The sequence below is a fragment of the Leptinotarsa decemlineata genome, unplaced genomic scaffold (genome assembly GCF_025532065.1).
Source record: "Leptinotarsa decemlineata unplaced genomic scaffold, Ldec_3_MD MMD2_tig00004307_RagTag_RagTag, whole genome shotgun sequence".
Taxonomy (NCBI): Eukaryota; Metazoa; Arthropoda; class Insecta; order Coleoptera; family Chrysomelidae; genus Leptinotarsa; species Leptinotarsa decemlineata.
The window spans coordinates 11,959,003-11,978,597 of record NW_027412606.1 but is presented as its reverse complement, the minus strand read 5'-3'; the positions used below and the strand labels follow the sequence as shown (position 1 = coordinate 11,978,597).

Below are 19,595 nucleotides of genomic sequence, written 5' to 3'. Positions count from 1 at the left end.
AATTTTTATTATCAGTATTCATAGCAAGGTAGTCAATTTCAGTTTCAGGATTGTATTTTCATAGTAAAATATACGCGTCGATTTATTTGGGAGGCCAAGATTTAGACTCTCAAGAAACCAACAGATCATCTAGTAGATTTTTGTCATTGTTTGGCACTGAGTAATCAATATCGAAATCAACACGATTGCATATTTTATCAAAATGATGATCATAGTTAGTTAATAAGGAAAATCAAGAAATGTATCCAGCTTGTTATCCGATGTTCTATAAACAATAACAATTAAAAATGTTCTGTTTCTATATGTAACACAGATTGCACAATTTTCAAAGGTATTTTCCTCACTGAATTTATTACAGTCTATGACACCGCTTTTTGACGAACTTTTACTGTTTAGGAATAATAGAGAACCACCATGTATTTTATTACTTCTAGTAAAGCTTGTGATTAGAGTATATTCCGGTATGAACATATATTTAATATTCTCATCTATACACCAGTGCTCTTATATACAAATTATGTCTAGTTTCTTCTTTTGACAAAAAACTTCAAGATTCAGTAACTTATTTCTTTAACACTGCAATTCCATGCTGACTATCGTAAGTGTAATATCGCAGATCAGAAACTGATCATGATTGAACCTTTGTATTTTGAGTTGTTGTCAGGATTGGAGAATCAGTCATTGTTAATGACTGAAAACCGAATCTATAGATCCATTTGGCCAGGTCTCCCGATTTCAAGTAGTTTTTAATGACTCTCTATTGATTGTTACTTTCATCGAGGAGTATACCTCCGACCTTCTAGAGGGGTGTAGGTACTTCACATACTACTTCAGTTAGTTTATGTTCCAGAAACGTTTGCAATTCTTTCGGTTTAGTACTCTGTTTCAGTCTTGTAACATGAAACTGCACCATTTCATGCCACAATGAGATTCTGTGTTACCTTCCTTTGTTTTACTTCTGACCACCCATAACTGGTGTTTTCTGCAGTTTCATCACAACCCTAGTTCAGTTGCTGAGTCATTTTCATGATCATGCATCATTTATCTTGCATGGATGGCTGTATTGAATTGCAGAGCAGATATTTGAGTAGGTTTGGTATTCTTATCGTTAGAATGCGAATAGGTCGCTTTTACATAACTTTTTGACGACGCGTTAGCATTTGTTTCAAGTTTGGGTAACGGCACCGTGTGTTTAGCCACTGCTATTTATGACTTGTCAAGTTGGTTGCCAGTGTTCCCACTTCCAAGTTACAAATGTGATGGGGATGAATGTTTACGTTGATATTTGAACTTATTTTGTCCTCTAAGAAACAATTTTTTTCTAATAATTGGCAGATTATGAAGTTCTTATGAGCAATAATTGTTTTCAAGTATTATAGTTCATTATCCGCTGGATTTTCATTTGAATTAACTAAGTCGTCCAAAATTAACGAGTTTAATACACCATCATCATAGTCGAGTTTCACAGTTTCAGTTAGATTTTCTTTGCAGCAAATCATACTAGAGTCTGGAATTTTTTAACCTTTTAAACGTTTGGCACAACTTGGATGCGCTAATGCCGCACTTACATCACATTTCACACCATTGTTCACTTTTTTATTACAATATTTATACAGACGTTTTCATCGTCCGCCATTTTACAATAATTGAACGATAGGAAAGAAGCCAAGTTACACAGAAACGACATACTAGCTAATTATTTTGTTTTTTTACATATTTGCTATAAATGATTATTTCGATAAAACACTTGCTTTTCGAGTTATTCGTAAAATATCGTCTGGGATTATGGGTTGAAAAATCAACATAGTCATTAACAAATACGTAAAATAGCATTGGCTTTCAGAAGAAACTTCATGACACAAATTTTTCTGAAAACTTGTCAGTCGATTAGAGAGAACTCGTTATGTCATTTCATTTGAAACATCAACACCCTGGCATCCACACATTGGGTGAAATTAACCCCTGTATAGGAATAATTACACAGATAGACCATAATAATGGTTTCAACGCAGATACAATCCAAAAGTTAGTCAGAAAACAAAGCCTAAATTCACTTACAGAATGATATACCCCCAGATCAAATGATCAGAAATTAAGAAAATGGGTAACTCTAGCATATTTTCGTAAAGGAACAGCGATAATTGCGGGTTTTCTCACAAGAGCAATGTGCAAGTGGTATTCAGACCACATGCCTGGTTATCTGATTTCCTTTTTGAAGCCAAAGATAAAGTGGACAAGTTGGAGAAATCTGGAGTTTATAAGCTCAAGTGTGCGGAGTGTAATAGTGTTTATGTGGAAAATGTGGTCGAAATTTGTCAAAACAGTATGCAAAACATAAAAGGTCGTTCAAACTAGGTCAAATTATTCGACGTTTTCAAACAATTCATTGGCATGCCAACCACAAGTTCCCGAATCTGAACGATACGGAAATTTTGCTCTATGCAAACTCAATTGTTTGGATATTTATGTGATCAAATCGATTTAGTTTATTCACCGGTTTTCAAATTAGCGTATCCATATTGTCACAAGTAAACCGTTAAGCTCAGTTTAAGTACCTTTATTATTACCTACAATCGTGTTATATAAGGGTTAATGTAATCAATAATTTTTAGTTTGATGTATTAGTTTGAAAATGTCCTTATGGGAAAGGGATATATTTTTAGGAATGATGAGTTTTTGGAAACGAAAGGTTTTGCCTTTCTACTTCTACATTTTTATACAGAAAATGTTAAAAACTCCCAAAAGAAGAAAAAAGCAATCAATTTCAAAATAAACTCCTTACAAAGATACAAACTGAAACAAAAGCCCTCTTGAAACTTCTATATAAACATTCATAAGTAACACCTGGTTTTCTATTTCAATTTCATATAAATCACCTTTTGAAATATGCAACAAATATGTAACTCCTCAATCATTATATAGTATTGAAACCATAGTTTATAAAAAAAAATCCACATATTATGAACAGGTAATAATAAAAGTCCACCCATATTTTGAGTTCAGTAAAAAATAAAACATGTTAGACTGATGAATTATTTTCCAGTAAAATTAGTATACATATAAACCAACCTTTCATTTGACAGATGCTCTTCAATATTGTCTATTTTCATTTCCATTTTTGATTAGGCCATCCGAACTGGAAGTTATTCAAGTAAACTAGTTTTGCGGAGTTGAATGTGGAACTGATAATGCTTAAATGTTATCTTATCGCTTATCGTAAATTTAACATATCAAATGATTATATTTTCAACTATACCAGCATCATATACGTCGCTGACTTGGATGAGTGAAGTGAGTGAATTTCCCTTGAAACTATAATATGCAACAGAGTCAAATTATCAGAATATCGATACGATTGAAACAAGAAAACAGCTCAAAAATGATATTATCGCCCAGTCGAAATCGACATCAAAATGTTTTCAGAAATCATCGACATCAAAATGTTTTCAGAAATCATCATGTACCTTACGATATCCACTCAGAATACCTACATAGATAACATAAATCTGATAATGAAAACTGGTGAGTGTTGGTTTTCGAAGCACGAGTTCGGGAAAGTATTCTGGTTATTATTTTCATAATTTTCATTTTACTTCAGAGATTTCTGTTCGACTTACCTCAGAATATTCGTATTGGTTGGGTGTTCGAAGTGTCATAGGGAACAATACACACATACTGAATACATTTTCAAAAGTTCTAGTAAGCATTCAATAACTACATAAAAGGCATGGCAGAATTATTATGCAGTGTGCAAAAGTTAAATGGAGTAAATTCATTATTTTGACTACTGTAGATATTTTTAAAAATATCCCGAAATACGTCAAATGTAAATCATAATTTGACGTTTTTCAACGTAAAAATGTCACCCCTACAGTCAACCCCTTTCAAATGACAACAATTGCAACAATTAAGATAAAATTCTACGACAACAAAATAAAAAAATCCAGCAATAAATCCAAAGCAATCTGGACTATCACAAATAATTTTACAGGGAAATCCAAAAAACAGAAACAATTAGAAATCTCTTATGAAGGTCATTTAACCACGGATCCAAAGATTATCGCAGATCTATTTGGCAACTACCTATCCACTGTTATTGAAAAAAAAATGACTGAACATTTCGGAAATAATATATCGAAGTCGTGCACAACCTCCAACAGCATAAGTAATTCTCTTGTATTCATATCGGCCACTAAAGAGGAAGTTGAAGAAGTTATCGCTAACTTACCTAATGAAAAATCCACTGGATTAGATGAAATCCCGGTTGATATAATAAAAAAGTGTGCTTGTATTATATTACAATACCTTGCTGACATTATAAACCTATCAGTTAATTCAGGCACTTTTCCTACTGTTCTGAAATCTTTTGCCATCATTCCCATATTCAAAAAAGGTGATACGAGCAACATAGAGAACTACCGCCCAATTGCTCTCCTGAGCATATTTTCCAAAATCATTGAAAAAATCATTTGCAAAAGAATTACAGATTTCTTCACAAAGCATAAAATACTTACTGATTGCCAGCATGGTTTCCGCCCTGGCCTATCTACCGAAACAGCCATAACAGAACTTGTCCAACACATTAATGATCTGATGGACGAAAATGAGTATGTAGTTGTCATATCGTTTGACCTAACGCGGGCATTCGACACGGTTAATCGTAATTTCGTCTTCGAAAAAATCAACAACCTAGGTCTACGTGGCCCAGTGAACGACTGGATAACGTCCTTTCTTGAAGATCGGAAGATCATCGTGAGAATCGGTGAAAGCAAATCGAAGGAATACGATTTAGATCTTGGAACACCGCAGGGAAGTGTCATGGGTCCCTTGACCTTCCTTACCTATGTCAATGACTTGCCTCATAACATAAAGGACGGTAGAGTTTTCATGTATGCTGATGACACCTCTATTGTGGTGTCTGACACTGATCGCCAAAGACTACAGCAGAAAACTGACTCAGTTTTGAAAGATTTTGCGGATTACTGTATGCAGAATACACTAATAATGAATCAAAGTAAGACAGTAATAATTGAGTTTCACACAAAACATGTAATACCTTCTAATTTCACCTTCGAAGTCAATAATAATATTGTTGAAACCTCCACTTCATCTAAATTCTTAGGAACGCTCATAGATTGTAACCTAACATGGGAGGATCGAATACAAATAGTATGTAAAAAAATCAACAAAAGCTTTTATATTTTGGCAACACTAAGAAATATTTTGAACACAGATTCATTATTACAGGTTTACTATTATGCATTTGTGTATTCCACAATTTCCTACAATATTATAGTAGGCATCAGGGGTCAGGCATCAGACATAACAAGAATGTTTGTTACTCAGAAAAGAATCATAAGGCTTATCTTTAACATTAGTAGTCGCCAATCATGCAGACAGGTTTTCAAAACTAAACGGATCCTCACGGTTACATCAATTTATTTAATGAAACTATTAACATATATTTTCAATAACAAATATTCATTTCCCATTAATAGTGATTCACATTCTTACAACACCAGAAATAAAAATGATATCAAATTGAACAAGCCCAAACACTCCTATTACAAAAATTCTCCCATCAATGCAGGCTGCCGTTTTTTTAACTGTCTTCCGAACGAAATAAAATACGCGGGATCCCCGGCGGTTTTTAAGTATAGACTTAGGGAACTCCTTATCAGAGAATGTTTCTATACTGTTGAGGAATTTGAATTATACTTTTCAATTTTGAGATGATATCGAAGTGTATTTTACATAGTCTATGTTAGTCATCATTGTGCTTGTTTCTTCCTGTTTGTCAATTAAAACTTAATGATACTGTTTTTGACTTATCCTATCTATTGTTAACAATAGTTGAAAGGATTAATGAATATTTTATTTATTTATTTATTTAATAAATTAAAGACATGTGGCTACCGAAATTCGAAAAAATACACTAAAAAACTTGAATGTAATGCAAAACGTAATGAAATGTAGAATACGAAAAAGAACTGTGGATGTTAACGAAGAAGATGTTCAAAATATTCACCGCGAACGTCTTGGCAACATCCTAATCTCAAATAAAACTGTCTTCTAACATTATTTGATATATCAGGCGTGACCAACCTAATCGTGAGAGTAATTCGTTCTTTCAAGTCATCCAAATCTGAATGCTTTGTTTTGTACACATTGCTCTTCACATATCCCCATAAAAAGAAGATCAGATTATCGCGCTGGCCATTCAATCGACCCTCGCCTTCCTATCCACCTATTGGGAAATGTATTGAGGTATTGCCAGACATTAACTTGGTGATGTGGTGGTGCTCCATCCTGCTGAAATCATATCGTATTCACTGGAACTTGTGGGTTTCCTGGATCAGGATATAAATTTGCTAAACTTGGAATGACCTCATTTTGAAGTAGTGCCAAATAATTATCGCCATTCAAATTGCCCTCAATGAAAAAGGGACCAATGATATGGTTACCTACAATCCCTGACCAAACATTAACCTTTTGAGGGGATTGCGTCGCGGCAATTTTGCCGATTAGCATGACCGTTAAGAGACAAAGTACACTCATCAGAAAACATAACGTCTTCTAACTGGATGATATTGTTATCCGACATGTCCATCATTCACTCACAAAATTCAATTCTTCTATCAAAATCGTCTACCATGAGCTCCTGACTAGGTATCTATCGATGTACGGATAACATTGAATGTAGTAAATGCCAGGCTACTCAATATCTGTGGTTTTCCCTCAAACTCAAGCATCAAATATAATTTGAGTTCATAATTCATTGTATTGACAGCTGCTTTTCTATCTACCCTATTTGACCAAACTCGCGAAACTGCTTCTCTATTTTGCTTATTGTTCATTGTGATATGGGCGGTAAATTAGGAAATTTCTCATGAAATAGGCGAGCTACTTCCTGTTGTCTTCGGGTTTTACCTCCGTAAAATCAATCATTTGTAAAACTGCTATTATATTCATTTCCGTTAGTCCAACCATTTGTCAGACTTGAAGTTAACGAACTTTAAACTCAAATTGAAATACTGACAACTAATGTTGTTACATACTGAACAAGTTAACAATGCGTTTTAATCTAACGTTACCACAGAAATTATTTACAGTTTTTTAAAGTATACCATCTGAAAAGAACAATGCTATGGTTTTTGCTTACTTTCTAATTATCAATACCTCAACATGAAATAGGTTTTGACTATATTGCAAAACGTTTTGAGTCTATTTTATCGAATTTCGGTAACCAATTCGGTAAAACAATTTATTTTATATTATCTGTTGCAGTAAACTTGAAAGCATTTACAGTTTTGGATAGATAATGAAGAGACCTTTCAAACGATATATCACAAGCCTTTACTTCCTTTTTGAAAAATTGGGGGTTGTACCTGTCATTCGATGGGGGTTGGAGGTAGGGGTGGCATTTTTCCGTTGAAGTGTGTTTAAAATCTGTTTGAAATCTGTTTTTCTGTTAACCAGCTGTCGCACCCCTAAGAAGGACAACCCTCAGAAGTCGAAACTTGTGCGAGCTAAGGATTATTAAGGTCTCACTTTTTAACATGTGATTCCTAACACCGGTCGAAGGATAGCAAGTGAAAATCGATCGTTCAGACTTGAACCACCGACCAACACGGCACGGCAGTCAATTCGAGTGAGTGAACAAAGCACCCACTTCGAACCACTTAGCTACCAACTTGACGTGTTTTGGGATTTTGTTAATGTTAATGAATTTATTTCATTTGGCTTTTACACACTGTATACGAGTACTAGAGCAAGGACCGACAGGAGTCGGTTTTGAATCCGAACACTAATTAGCCTGAGTGAAAAACGGGACAGTGAAATAGATACCCACAAAATTTTATTGGAGTAAAGCAGCGGTCGGGGAACTTTTTTAATCATTACCCCAAAATATTTTTGTGTAAGTTGATACTACCCCATGGCGAAGAGCAAAAAAAACGAAACCGCCTCTTTTTAGCATCTTCCATATAATGCCCCCATGATAATTTTGAAAAGAAAACAAGAACTGAAAATTTAATTTAAACATCATTCATTCAATTAATCAATGTAATACCTCGTAATACATAACGATAATAATAGTAATATACAGTTGAGGAAAAAAATCGCCCCCACAGAAAATATAAGTAAATGATAATTTCTTGTTATTGTATATAACAAATGAAACCCATTGGGGTACAATTGAGGGTTGACAATTTTGGGTACTGTAACAAATTATAATAATAATAATAATGGTGGTACAAACAAAAATTAGAATTGAAAAAATTAGGAAAAAAAGAATAATTGAAAATATTCTTCCATTACGTTTTGGAGTTGGAGAAATGATTAGTTTCATGTTCGATACAATTGCTTCAAAATTGGGACTTTTTGATGTAAGAGCGATTTGAATACAGTCTTCGGCGTTTAATCGATTTCTGTTCTTCGTTTTTATGTTCATTAGAGTGGAAAAGCCTTCAAGTGATGTTCAAGTGATCGCCCAGTGGCAGATGGAAAGGGCAGCGTTCATTGGTGAATTCGCCTTATTGGTACGAGTTCGGTAACAGCACAGGGTTGTAATCAGTCGTTTGCGTGTTTGTGTGGCGTGCGTTATAGTATATTGTTTAAAATTGTTTTCCAAGATGTCCAGTACAGACACTGCTGATGACACTGTGAGATATCCTCTGAGTCCAGCCAGGAAACGATCCAAAAAAAGACATTTGAGTGTTGCGATGAAAGAAGTGATTTTAAATGTGTTCAAGAAAGAGATGGAAGAAATTGAGACATCGACTGTCGACGAAGTCGTAACGAAAGTTTCCGATAAATTTGGAGTGTGTTGCGCTTCGATTTACAATGTTTTACGGAAATATAAACAAAATCATACATTTTCCAAACTGAATACAAATCAGAGTCGTCAAACCATTATAAAATCAATAGATGATGCTGATGAACATGCAATCGGGAGGAAAGTGCATGAGTACTTTTTCAGAAATGAAATGCCCACGATAGACAAAATACTCACAGAAATAAATGAAGATGTTTTATTGCCAAGTTTTGAGCGGTCAACATTCCATAAAGTATTGAAACATTTGAATTTTGTATGGAAAAAACGAGGGCGCAATAGTTTATTATTGGATTGAGAGGAAATTGTGTTATGGAGGAGAGAGTATTTGACCAAAATTAAATATTATATATTTATTATATGGATGAAACCTGGGTTAATGCTGGTCATACTACCCCTAAAGTATGGGACAATGAAACTATGACCTCATCTAGGAGGGCCTTTCTAGATGGACTATCCACCGGACTAACAAATCCATCAGGTAAACTTATATTTATATTAAGACCTGCCTCAATCTCAATATATAAAAGTAGCCCTCGTATTTGTTTTATTCACTTACATATCTCTTCATAATTTCAGGTAAAGGAAAACGGCTTATTATTTGTCACATCGGCAATGAGAATGGGTTTGTTGCTGAAGGGTTGTGGTGTTTCGAGTCGAAGAAAACTGGAGATTATCATGAAGAAATTAACGGTGAATCTTTCGAACAGTGGTTTTCCAAAGTTCTACCCCATCTGAAGGATAATGCTGTGATTGTAATGGACAATGCACCTTATCATACAGCTACTAAAAATTGTCAAGGAGCGCAAGCTTGAATGCCAAAAATATATAGTCGATGAGATGGCAGCAGGCCAAAACAAAATTGTTCTTCGCCTGCCTCCATACCACTGCGAGCTCAATCCCATCGAGTTAATATGGGCGGATGTGAAGAATTTTGTAGGTCAGCATAACACCACGTTCAAATTTGCAGATCTGGAAGTACTTTTTGATGAGGCTTTGAAAAGAGTCACAGCGGAGAAATGGGAGAAGTGTGTTCGGCATGTGATATCGGAAGTCGAGACAAAGATGTGGAAGCTTGATAACATAATAGAGGCACAAATCGAGCCACTGATAATTCAGATTGGTGAGGATGATACTACTGATGAAGAGACAAATTCATCCAGTTGAATAGTTTTGATCAATATTCCTTTTGATTTTACATAAAATAAAAATTTTCAATAAAGAAATAATTACGTCTCTTTTCATATAATGCTTGAGTGCGCCGTGAAAAATCCAATGAAAATCTTTTTATATTACACATACTATCTGCATTTTTCCCGTTAAATAACAAAACTTGTGCATTTCACTCGTTGATATAAAAAAGTTTTCCTAAGTATGATATAGCATTTGCGATCAACAAGATGTTGGTTCTGAATACGACCCTGGCCAATTCTTGGGATTTTCAATATCACGTGAGTAGGGCATGTCAATGTTTACATCCACTCTATCTTGTATTTGAATTTGCTTTAGTAAAAACTCACTCTTTGACTCGTCAACCTATTTGTATCTTGACGGCAAGGCATGGACTGAGCAGGTAGCCGGGGGCTGTGCTTTACAGCGTAAAGATATAACTCGAGAACACTTACTGGTGGGGAGTGAGATGGCGTTGTTCAGTATTTATATTCATTATTATTTGTTTACTCTCTCATTTACCCTGTATATAATTATATTTAGTTTGATGTTCAGTTGTTGTAACAAAAAAAAGAGAATAAAAAAAACTTTTTTGACTGACATTGAATTTCAATATTTCGTTCTTCGAGACCGGATTTAACTTAGATATTCCAGGTAAAATACAACATTAATTGGTCCTTCGAGCCGGATTTAACTTAGATATTCCAGGTAAAATACAACATTAATTGGTCCTTCTACGCCTTTACCGAATCAACCTATTGAGACATGTCAAAAAATCGAAGAAGCGAGAGATTAGCGGAAAAACGGGAAAAGAAAGCGATTTCTATAAGTAGTGAAAGGGAACAAGACAACATTTCTTCCCGTGGCTTACAGTTGGAGCAGAATAATGACATTGATGACAAAAACTCCACTTGTAAGTACTCACATGCAGACAGCAAGAAGAAAATGTCACGGCAGGGTTCCATTCAAGAAAAGAAATCGATTAAGTCCAAAACTAGTAGCGCCCGTTCAGAAAAAGTCGAAAAAGAATTGATGATTCAGACAGAAATCAAGAAGAAAAAATTGGAGCAGAAATTATTGAAGAAAGAACAAGAGATTCTCGACTTACAATTAGCCTTCAAGTTGTCACAAATAGAATATGAATCTTCGGATGTATCAGTGGAAGATGAGTCTCCATCATGTGGATCAGGGTCAGTGATTAACAATGGTTCGAATGTTCAAAAATGGGTAAACGAGTTCACTTGGAATGGTCATAATGACACAAAAAATTGCACGCCTTGCTGTTCTCAGGTATGTGAACCATTTTCTACATTGTCAAATGCAGAAATATATCCTACTCCTAAAAATGCAAACAACTGTCAAAATGACGTTAGGAAAAATTTCAATTCACGAGAAATGTCTAGTCAATCAATTGACAATAATGACATAAAGAAAATTTTGACTAGACAGAGTGTTCCGAAAGACTTGCCGAATTTTAATGGGGATCCTACAGAGTGGCCCAATTTCATTCACCAGTTTGAAAATTCTACTGCTTTGTGTGGTTATTCAAAAGAGGAGAATCAAAGCAGGTTACAGAAATGTCTTGAAGGTCCTGCCAAAAAAATAAGACAAGCATTATTAATACTTCCGCAAAATGTTGATAAAGTAATAGAATTATTAAAAAATAGATTTGGTCGATCTGAACATATTATTACTTTATTACTCGATCGTTTGAGAAAATTTCCAATAATTAAGGAAGACAAATTAGATATTTTGATAGCATTTTCAGACGAAGTTAAAAATTTTGTATATACTGTCCAGTCATTGGAGGAGAATGAACACTTATGTAATCCTTTGCTATTACAAGAACTTCTGAATAAATTACCGACTTCTTACAAATTGAATTGGGTAGAATATATTACTGAGAAGACAGTAAAAAATACACTCATTAAATTTTGTTCATGGTTAGGATCTAAAGCTAATGCAGCTTGTCAACTTCAAATTCCACAAATTTCAGAATTCAAGGCTAATAAAGAAAATTACAGAAATAAAGATATCACTTTAGCCACAAAATTTGTTAGCAAAAAATGCATTTGCTGTAAAGATCAATTTCATGGTTTATTTTCATGTCATGTTTTCAAGTCGTTTTCCGTTGATGAAAGATGGTCCTTTGCGACAAAGAATAGAATTTGTTTTCCTTGCCTGACACCTTTTCATGGTTTGAAAAATTGTAGAAGAAAAAAGATATGTACAGTAGATGGATGCAAGAGAGTACATCATGAGCTTTTACATAAAAATTAAGAGAATAGAGAAACAAATTCTACTTCGCAAGTCACTGATATTGAAACCAATTGTCATATTTCATCAAATAGACGAGTGTTACTGAAAATTTTACCAGTCTCTATTTCGAATGGCAAAAAAGAAATTGATACATATGCTCTTTTGGACGATGCTAGTACCATAACTTTAATTGATAAAGATCTCGCTGATGATTTGGATCTTGATGGTCCTCAAAAGTCTTTATGTATCCAATGGACAAATAATCAGACAGAAGAGCAGGATGACTCAAGAATTGTTACTTTCAAAATATCGTCAAAAACGTGTAATTCTAATTCGAATTTTTATTTGAGGCATGTTCGAACGATCAAAAATCTTTCATTGCCAAAACAAACTGTCAATATGGATCAGATTTCTTTGAAATATCCTTATATTGACAACAAAATACAATCTATGATCGATGTACGTCCTAAAATTTTGATTGGTCAAGACAATTGGCCATTGTTGGTAAGCAAGAAAATAATTTCGGGGCCTTGGCATGGACCCGCACTCAGGAAAACATTGTTAGGTTGGGTAGTTCACGGAAATTTACATCATAGTAATGATAATATGAATACATTTGTTTGTTTTGTGGATTTGAAAGAAAAAGATGAATTAGACATTCTCCATGACCTGATTAAAGAACAATGGAAAATGGAATCATTTCCTACTTCAAGACAATCTTCATCCAGAGAAGACATTAGAGCTCAAGAGATCATGGATTCTACAATGCGGAGAATAGGTGACACGTTTGAAACAGGACTGCTTTGGAAAAAGAGTAATCATCATTTACCGGAAAGTAAAAAAAATGCCTTAAGAAGACTCGTTTGTACGGAAAGGAGAATGCACAAAGATGAAGAATTTGGTCGAATGTATTGCGAAAAGTTTGAAGATATGATTAAGAAAAATTATATATCGAAAATTTCTAATGCAGAAGATAATCTCAACGACGGAAAAATCTGGTATTTGCCACACTTTGGCCTGCATATGTCGTTATATTGTTTAAGTTGAAAAAAATACTGATAAGTTTATACAATAGCAAATTAAAAATATTTACTTTTTACTCACAAAAGTTTCATTTTTAACCCCAAAAATTTAATTTTTACCACATTTGGGGTAATTTACCCCGGTTCCCCGACCGCTGGAGTAAAGTGAGTAAATTGTGCTATTGAATATGATTGTTGAATTTCAATGAGTGTTGCACACATTTATTTATGAAAAACTCATGCATAAATGAAGAAATAGAAACATAGCAAGTGTGTAACAAATTGATGATATGGTATAAAAGTTAATTTCTGTGAGATCATTGAATTCGTTTCCAGTCAGAATATGCGGTTGAATGGTCTAGTATAAAATTCGAAATATTTTTCAGAGAAGCACTCTACGAATCCATGCGATAGTTCAATAAAAATATTTCAGTATGTACGTGTAAATGTGAGGCAGTAACTCCTAATCTACATCTGATTTATTACATTACTTCAACTTCATGTAAAATTTAAAAACGATCTTGTTGGTAACTTGGGAAGTCCGGGTGCGCACTCATGAAATCGAATATCGGAAATGGAGATAGAGTGTATACTCGGTTCGCGGATGGGTGCATAAATTATATAAAGAAGGTTCCTCCACCAAAAAGGGCATCGTAAAATGAAAAGCTAGAATTAGTAATTTATTTGATTTTGTGAAAAAAGTATTTCAAATTCCACATAATGATCAAAGTGGGATATAATTTATTCATTGATCCACAAAAAAAGCTGACTTTTGAACTTGAGTGGACATTGGACTTGAAGTAGGTGAAATAGAAAAGAGTTCTACAATTGTTCAGATGCGAAAAACAAGGAAATGAGTAACGAATTTTGGATCTTTCAAGTGAAACGCCTTCTTTCTAATGGAAAGCCCTTATATAATGTTTTTCTAATAGAAATTAATTTTTCAATTATGAAAGTATACAACAAATGTTTGCCTATTGTTGAACCGCTGGAACCCTTTTCAAGATGGTACTGCTGCGGATAGCTAGCATTTTTTTCAATTTCTGCTGGAAAATGTTCGCACTGGCACAAAATTCTTCTCAAATTTCATTTTCCAAATGACTGTACTGAAAAAATCAAAGGAAATACACGGTAATGCCATGGATAGATCGAAGTTTTCCATTTTATTCGCTGGGTAGTTTTTCATTGAAAATCGAGAAAGTTCTCTCATTGCAGAAGACTTAGTGAGACAACAGAAACTAATAATGATGCTAAATATACAAACTGTGTCTACTTGTTAAGTTAAGACTGAATTTTTTCTACCTTTTGCCTTTCAAAGAACAATCAAAGATGATGGACAAATATGGTCTTGCAAGTATTGGAAACAGTCTTTCTCTGGACTACTGATACTGTTCATCTATACGTTCTATAAGTAGAAAAAAAGGACAGATTATGTCCAGAATGATTGATATACGGATGGCAGGAAAGTAGTCTTTATTTCAAGGACAAAACACAAGCACTACAGGAAAATCCTTGAGGCGGTCTCAAAGCGATGTCTGTGCGAAAGTAGTGATTCACATTGGATTCGAATCGCTGAGGATTAAATCCATTCGGAAAAACGCCGTTCTCCAGATGGAATAGTTCTCAAATAGTGAAGTTCGAAGTGAACTGAGCTGAACCTCAAAACGATGAGGAACCACAGACCGTCGCATATTTCTGATATGTACTACTATTGGTGAAATTAAATGTGTCAAGTCACTTGAACACTTCCCGTGAAAGTATCTATAGAAGAGAGACAAAGCTCCAACCTTTCTTCGATGTTACAGACTATCAAGGTTGCCAGTGATGTTCGCGTCTCCAATCAGGCAGATAGATCTTTTCTGGATGGAATCCAGCAGCTTCAGGGTATGCTTTGGGACAAAAATGAAATAAAACAGTATGCAGGAGCAAAAACAAAAAAAAAAACAGAAAAAACTTCCAGTATATGGTGAATAGGCGCAGTATCAGCCAAGGCTGTTTTTTAACTCAACCTGGGAGAAACTATAATTTAATAATAAAAACACAAAAAAGAAATCAAGTCGAGTTAACAATATCAAAAAATTAGTTATTGTTCACTTTAGAATATTCATTGTAGAAATGCCATGGTCGGAAACGGATAAAAGGCTAAAGAGTTAAGTAAGTCTTCAGTCTTTTTTAAAGTTTTCAATGGTGTATGATCGAAATTCGCAGGGTAGTTGATTATAATATTTGGGTGCATTATACAAGAAGCAGCGGGTGAAGATGGAAGATTTGTGTTTGAGGATGGCCAGAACTGAGCTGTTCCTTGTAGTAAAGCTGTTAATCGTAGAAAATGTTTCAAGCTTCTTCAGTGAGTAATCAGGTTCTCGAGTTTTCAAAACATTATGTGTGTTGGTAAGAAGGTGTAGAGTTCTAAGTTTCTCAACATTTAACCATCCTGATTCGTGCATTGCTGGGGATATATGGTCGTATTTCCGTATACCAAACGAGAAACGTAGACAGCTATTCTGAATACGCTGTAGTCGGAGAGCATCCGATTGTTTTAAATCAGGTCCATAAATAGTGTCGCAATAGGAAATTTTTGATATAATCAGAAACTCGCATAGTTTCTCGCATAGTTTTGAATTTGTGTTGAGGAAATCACGATTAGGAAAAAGCTGTCTGAGAACGTTATAAGAAGATTGGTTCAGGTAGCTGACATGTTTAGTAAAGCGAAGTTCCAGATCAAACCACAATCCTAATTTTTTTATCTCGGCAACGTAGGGAATTATTTCGTTTTCGATGCGAACTTGAAAAGTAGAGTTGGTGAGCTCTCTGTTCTTCTTAGCTCCGAACATCATTTTTGCAGATTTGTCAGAATTGAGCTTGAGCTTATGGGCTGTAGAAATGTCAAAGATGGCTTGGAGATCGTTACTAATATACGACCGTCGCCAGGCGAAAAAGAGAAATATAACTGCGTATCGTCTGCATAGTGATGTATATTGCATTTTTATTGCAGATAAAAATCACAAATATACAAGCTAAAAAGCAAGAGCCCAAGGATAGATCCTTGTGGCACTCGCTTTGATACCGGTAGAGCATCTGAAACTACTTCATCCACAAAAACTCTTTGAGTACCATTCTTCAGATAGTTTTCTAAGAGTGACACTGCTTTCCAAGAAAAACCGAAGTAGACAAGTTTGTCACACAATATCTCATGATCTAGAGTGTCAAATGCCTTGCTGTAATCTAGAAGTATTAACCAGGTCGAATTTTGTTCATCTGTAGCTTGAAAAATATCGTCTGTAATTGACAGAAGAGCCGTGGTAGTACTATGATGAGGTCTGAATTCTGATTGTACAGATGTTATAATATGATTTTCATTGACGTACTGACGATTTGTCAGTATGGATTCCACTACTTCAGAGAGACACGGTAGAATTGTGATTGCTCTTAGGTCAGAACAGACAGTAGGTGAGTTATACTTAGCCAGAGGAATAACCAATCCAAACCTTCCAACATTTTGGAAATTGGCAACTGGTTATGATAAAGTTTATGAGAAAGGTGAGGTGATTTATCAGAAAAGAGTCAATGAGATTGATCATTTCAAGGGATATCCCGTCTGAACCCAAGGCGTTGCTCTTGATGCGTCTCAGGAAACTTCGCACAATCTCACTGGTGACTGAAGTGAAGTGGAAGGAGTTTTCAGATTTTTCCAAATTAACATATCTATCTAATAAGGACAATTGGTAAGGAGATCTGATAGGTTGAGGTATGGAATTTAAGTGCTAGTTAATGAGATTGACGTCTTTTAATTCATCAGGGATATCGGATTTTTGTTGTTCCTCAGGATATCAAGCGTTCTTAAGGTATTCCAAGTTGCTTTGGAATTTTTATTTGTCAAAACAAAGTCCAGATATGCTTTTTTCTCACGTCGTATCGCACTACATGTATAATTTCTTAGGTCCTTATAGCTATTCCAATCGGCAAGAGATAATGATTTCTTGTATTTACTCAGAGCACGGTTTTTGAGTGCAATCATCATTTTTATATTGTAAGTTAACCAAGGTGCAGGAGGTTTAGTTACTCTCTTCGTTTGAGAAGAGGCGTGTTTTTCGAATAGATTAAGAATGTTGTCGTTTAGGAAGGAGACCATACGATCCACGTTATCGAATTGATAGATGAGATCCTACTAAATATTCAGAACGTCTAAACGAAATATATCGAAGTCGAAGTTACGAAAATCGCGAGAAGAAACCATTTCAACTCTTCTAGAAGAAACAGAAGCATTACTTTTGCACATCACTGACAGATGGTCTGAAATTACCTGAATATCTTTCATATCCACATCTAATATTCTTTTCTTATCAGAGACGAGGACGATGTCAATAAGTGATTAAGAGTGAGCAGTTATTCGAGTAGGCTTCTCTATAAGCTGAAAAAGATCTGATCTGAGCTTTTATGAAGCATCAAAAGTTGCTGAGGTGTGTACAGTTTTCTGATTCGGAACAGTGTTCCAAGCTTTTGAGAAGCAGCCTTTGCAATTCCAGCGACATAATTGTGCCTAGACATATTGGTGTCCATTACAACCCCCAACAAACTTATCGAAGCAGAAAGCGGAATTGTCTGACCTGACATTTTTATATCTGGTTCAGAGACATTTATCTTTTAGGAGAAAACCGATGCCTGGGTTTTTGTGGCATTGAATTGAACCCCAATTCGAAATTACTTCTAGATTCTCATTAGGATATTTAACATTCTACTGCCGGTGAAAATGAGCATACGCAGCCGATGTCTTGGAATCATAATGCAATGACGAAACAAGTGTGGTGTCATCAGCAAAGCAATATATTGAATTCTTGGTAAAAAGAGAGTTGAAAACAATATGGATCCCTGGGGAATACCAGCGTTGATGGTGAAAGTATTCGAGAGATATCCATCGACGACCACTTGCAGGAAACGTTCTTTCGGGAAGTTGAAGAGCCATTCACAAAAATGATTCGACAAGCCATAACATCGAAGTTTGGCCAGCAAACCCTCATACCACACCCGGTCAAAAGCCTTAGAAATATCAAGCGTAACATCTCTTGATTTTCCATGTTCCTCGATTGCGTAATTAAAATTGGGGTGACATACGATAGAAGGTCGCCTGTTGATCTTTGTTTCTTTCTGGGTTTGCGCTGTACCATAATGTAAATCGAAATTGTCAAGAAAGTTCTAAGGTAGGCTACAACATACTCCATTACAGCATTTTTTGTTGCCTTTTCATTATGACATTCTATCGTCCAAACCCTGCAAAAATTCGCACGTTTAAAGGTAACACCTCATGAATCCTCAACTCGCACAAGTTCGTACTTTTTAGGGTTGGCGTTCGTAGAAAGCAAGAGCTGGGGAAAGGAAAAATAGAAAAAATTTATTCTAATATTTCTTTTGAATAACATTTTTTACGACGAAGAATGACAAATTTAACACACCAACTCAAAGAGGCACTAATACAAACTAATATCAACACAGGAAAACGTATGTTGACAACTAATAATGCAAGCAAAAATATCAAGCATTTTCATCAGCCACAAAATCCATTACGTATCCAGTTACAGTCTAGTGCAGCGATACCCAACTTGTGGCCATTGGGCCGCATGCGGCCCGCCAGCCTTTTCTATGCGGCCCTCTAGTGGCTCTAGCCCTTTCTGCAGTCTGAAGGCTAATACAGTATTTTTAAATTATTTGACAATAGTATTTTCTGATAACGACACGAAAATGTGTAGGGGTTTTTGACCCAAATCGAATACTGTGGTCGAACACTGGAAAGCCTAGTGTTCGAATACTACGAACGGTGTTGGCAAGACTGAATGCCGGATTTCCGGTTTCATCAACACGTGGAAGAAAAGTCATGATTTTTCTCTCTCTTCAGATCAAGTATTCAAGCGAGTAACATTTCATTCTTGTGCAAAGTAAAACTGTTCATTTCGAGGTTCGTTCCCCAAAGCCACGTGGTACTTGCGAATTATTGTGTTCGTTGGTGTTCGTCAGTCACGGGAATAATGTAACTAGTCGACTGAGTTTCTTTCACAGGTGCCGATAATTCGTAACCATTACAATGGCTGGCGTGTCCTCAAAATCAAAACGTAAAATTTTTGACGAAAATAGATTATTTTAAGATAATTCGGAGGAAGAAAATTTTGTTGTGCCTAATAAACACAGTTCAAGTACTTGTTTGATTTGTCGAGAAAGTGTGATATTAAAAAAATATAATATTATGAGATATTATAATACAAAACACAAGATGTTTAGCGATAGTTTTCCAGTCGGCTCTGCATTGCGAAAAGAAAAGC

General features: G+C 35.1%; 1 protein-coding gene and 1 long non-coding RNA gene across 3 annotated transcripts in view; one reads left to right on the top strand and one right to left on the bottom strand.

The window, feature by feature from the left end:
• LOC111512673 (uncharacterized) overlaps positions 1-19,595 on the bottom strand; it is a 94,281-nt gene that overhangs the window by 21,425 nt on the left and 53,261 nt on the right. Inside the window, exon 1 of one of the 2 annotated variants that reach the window (XM_074178989.1) lies at positions 3,070-3,229. The exons of the other annotated variant lie outside the window; for it this stretch is intronic. Coding sequence (XP_074035090.1) covers positions 3,070-3,116 — 47 coding nt within the window. The 5' untranslated portion in view covers positions 3,117-3,229. Of the gene's footprint in view, positions 1-3,069; positions 3,230-19,595 lie in introns of those variants that run through there. 2 annotated transcript variants of the gene reach the window in all.
• Positions 10,487-10,769, top strand: LOC141483919 (uncharacterized). The gene is made up of 2 exons (XR_012466368.1): positions 10,487-10,657; positions 10,712-10,769. It is a non-coding gene; the product is annotated as an uncharacterized lncRNA (long non-coding RNA).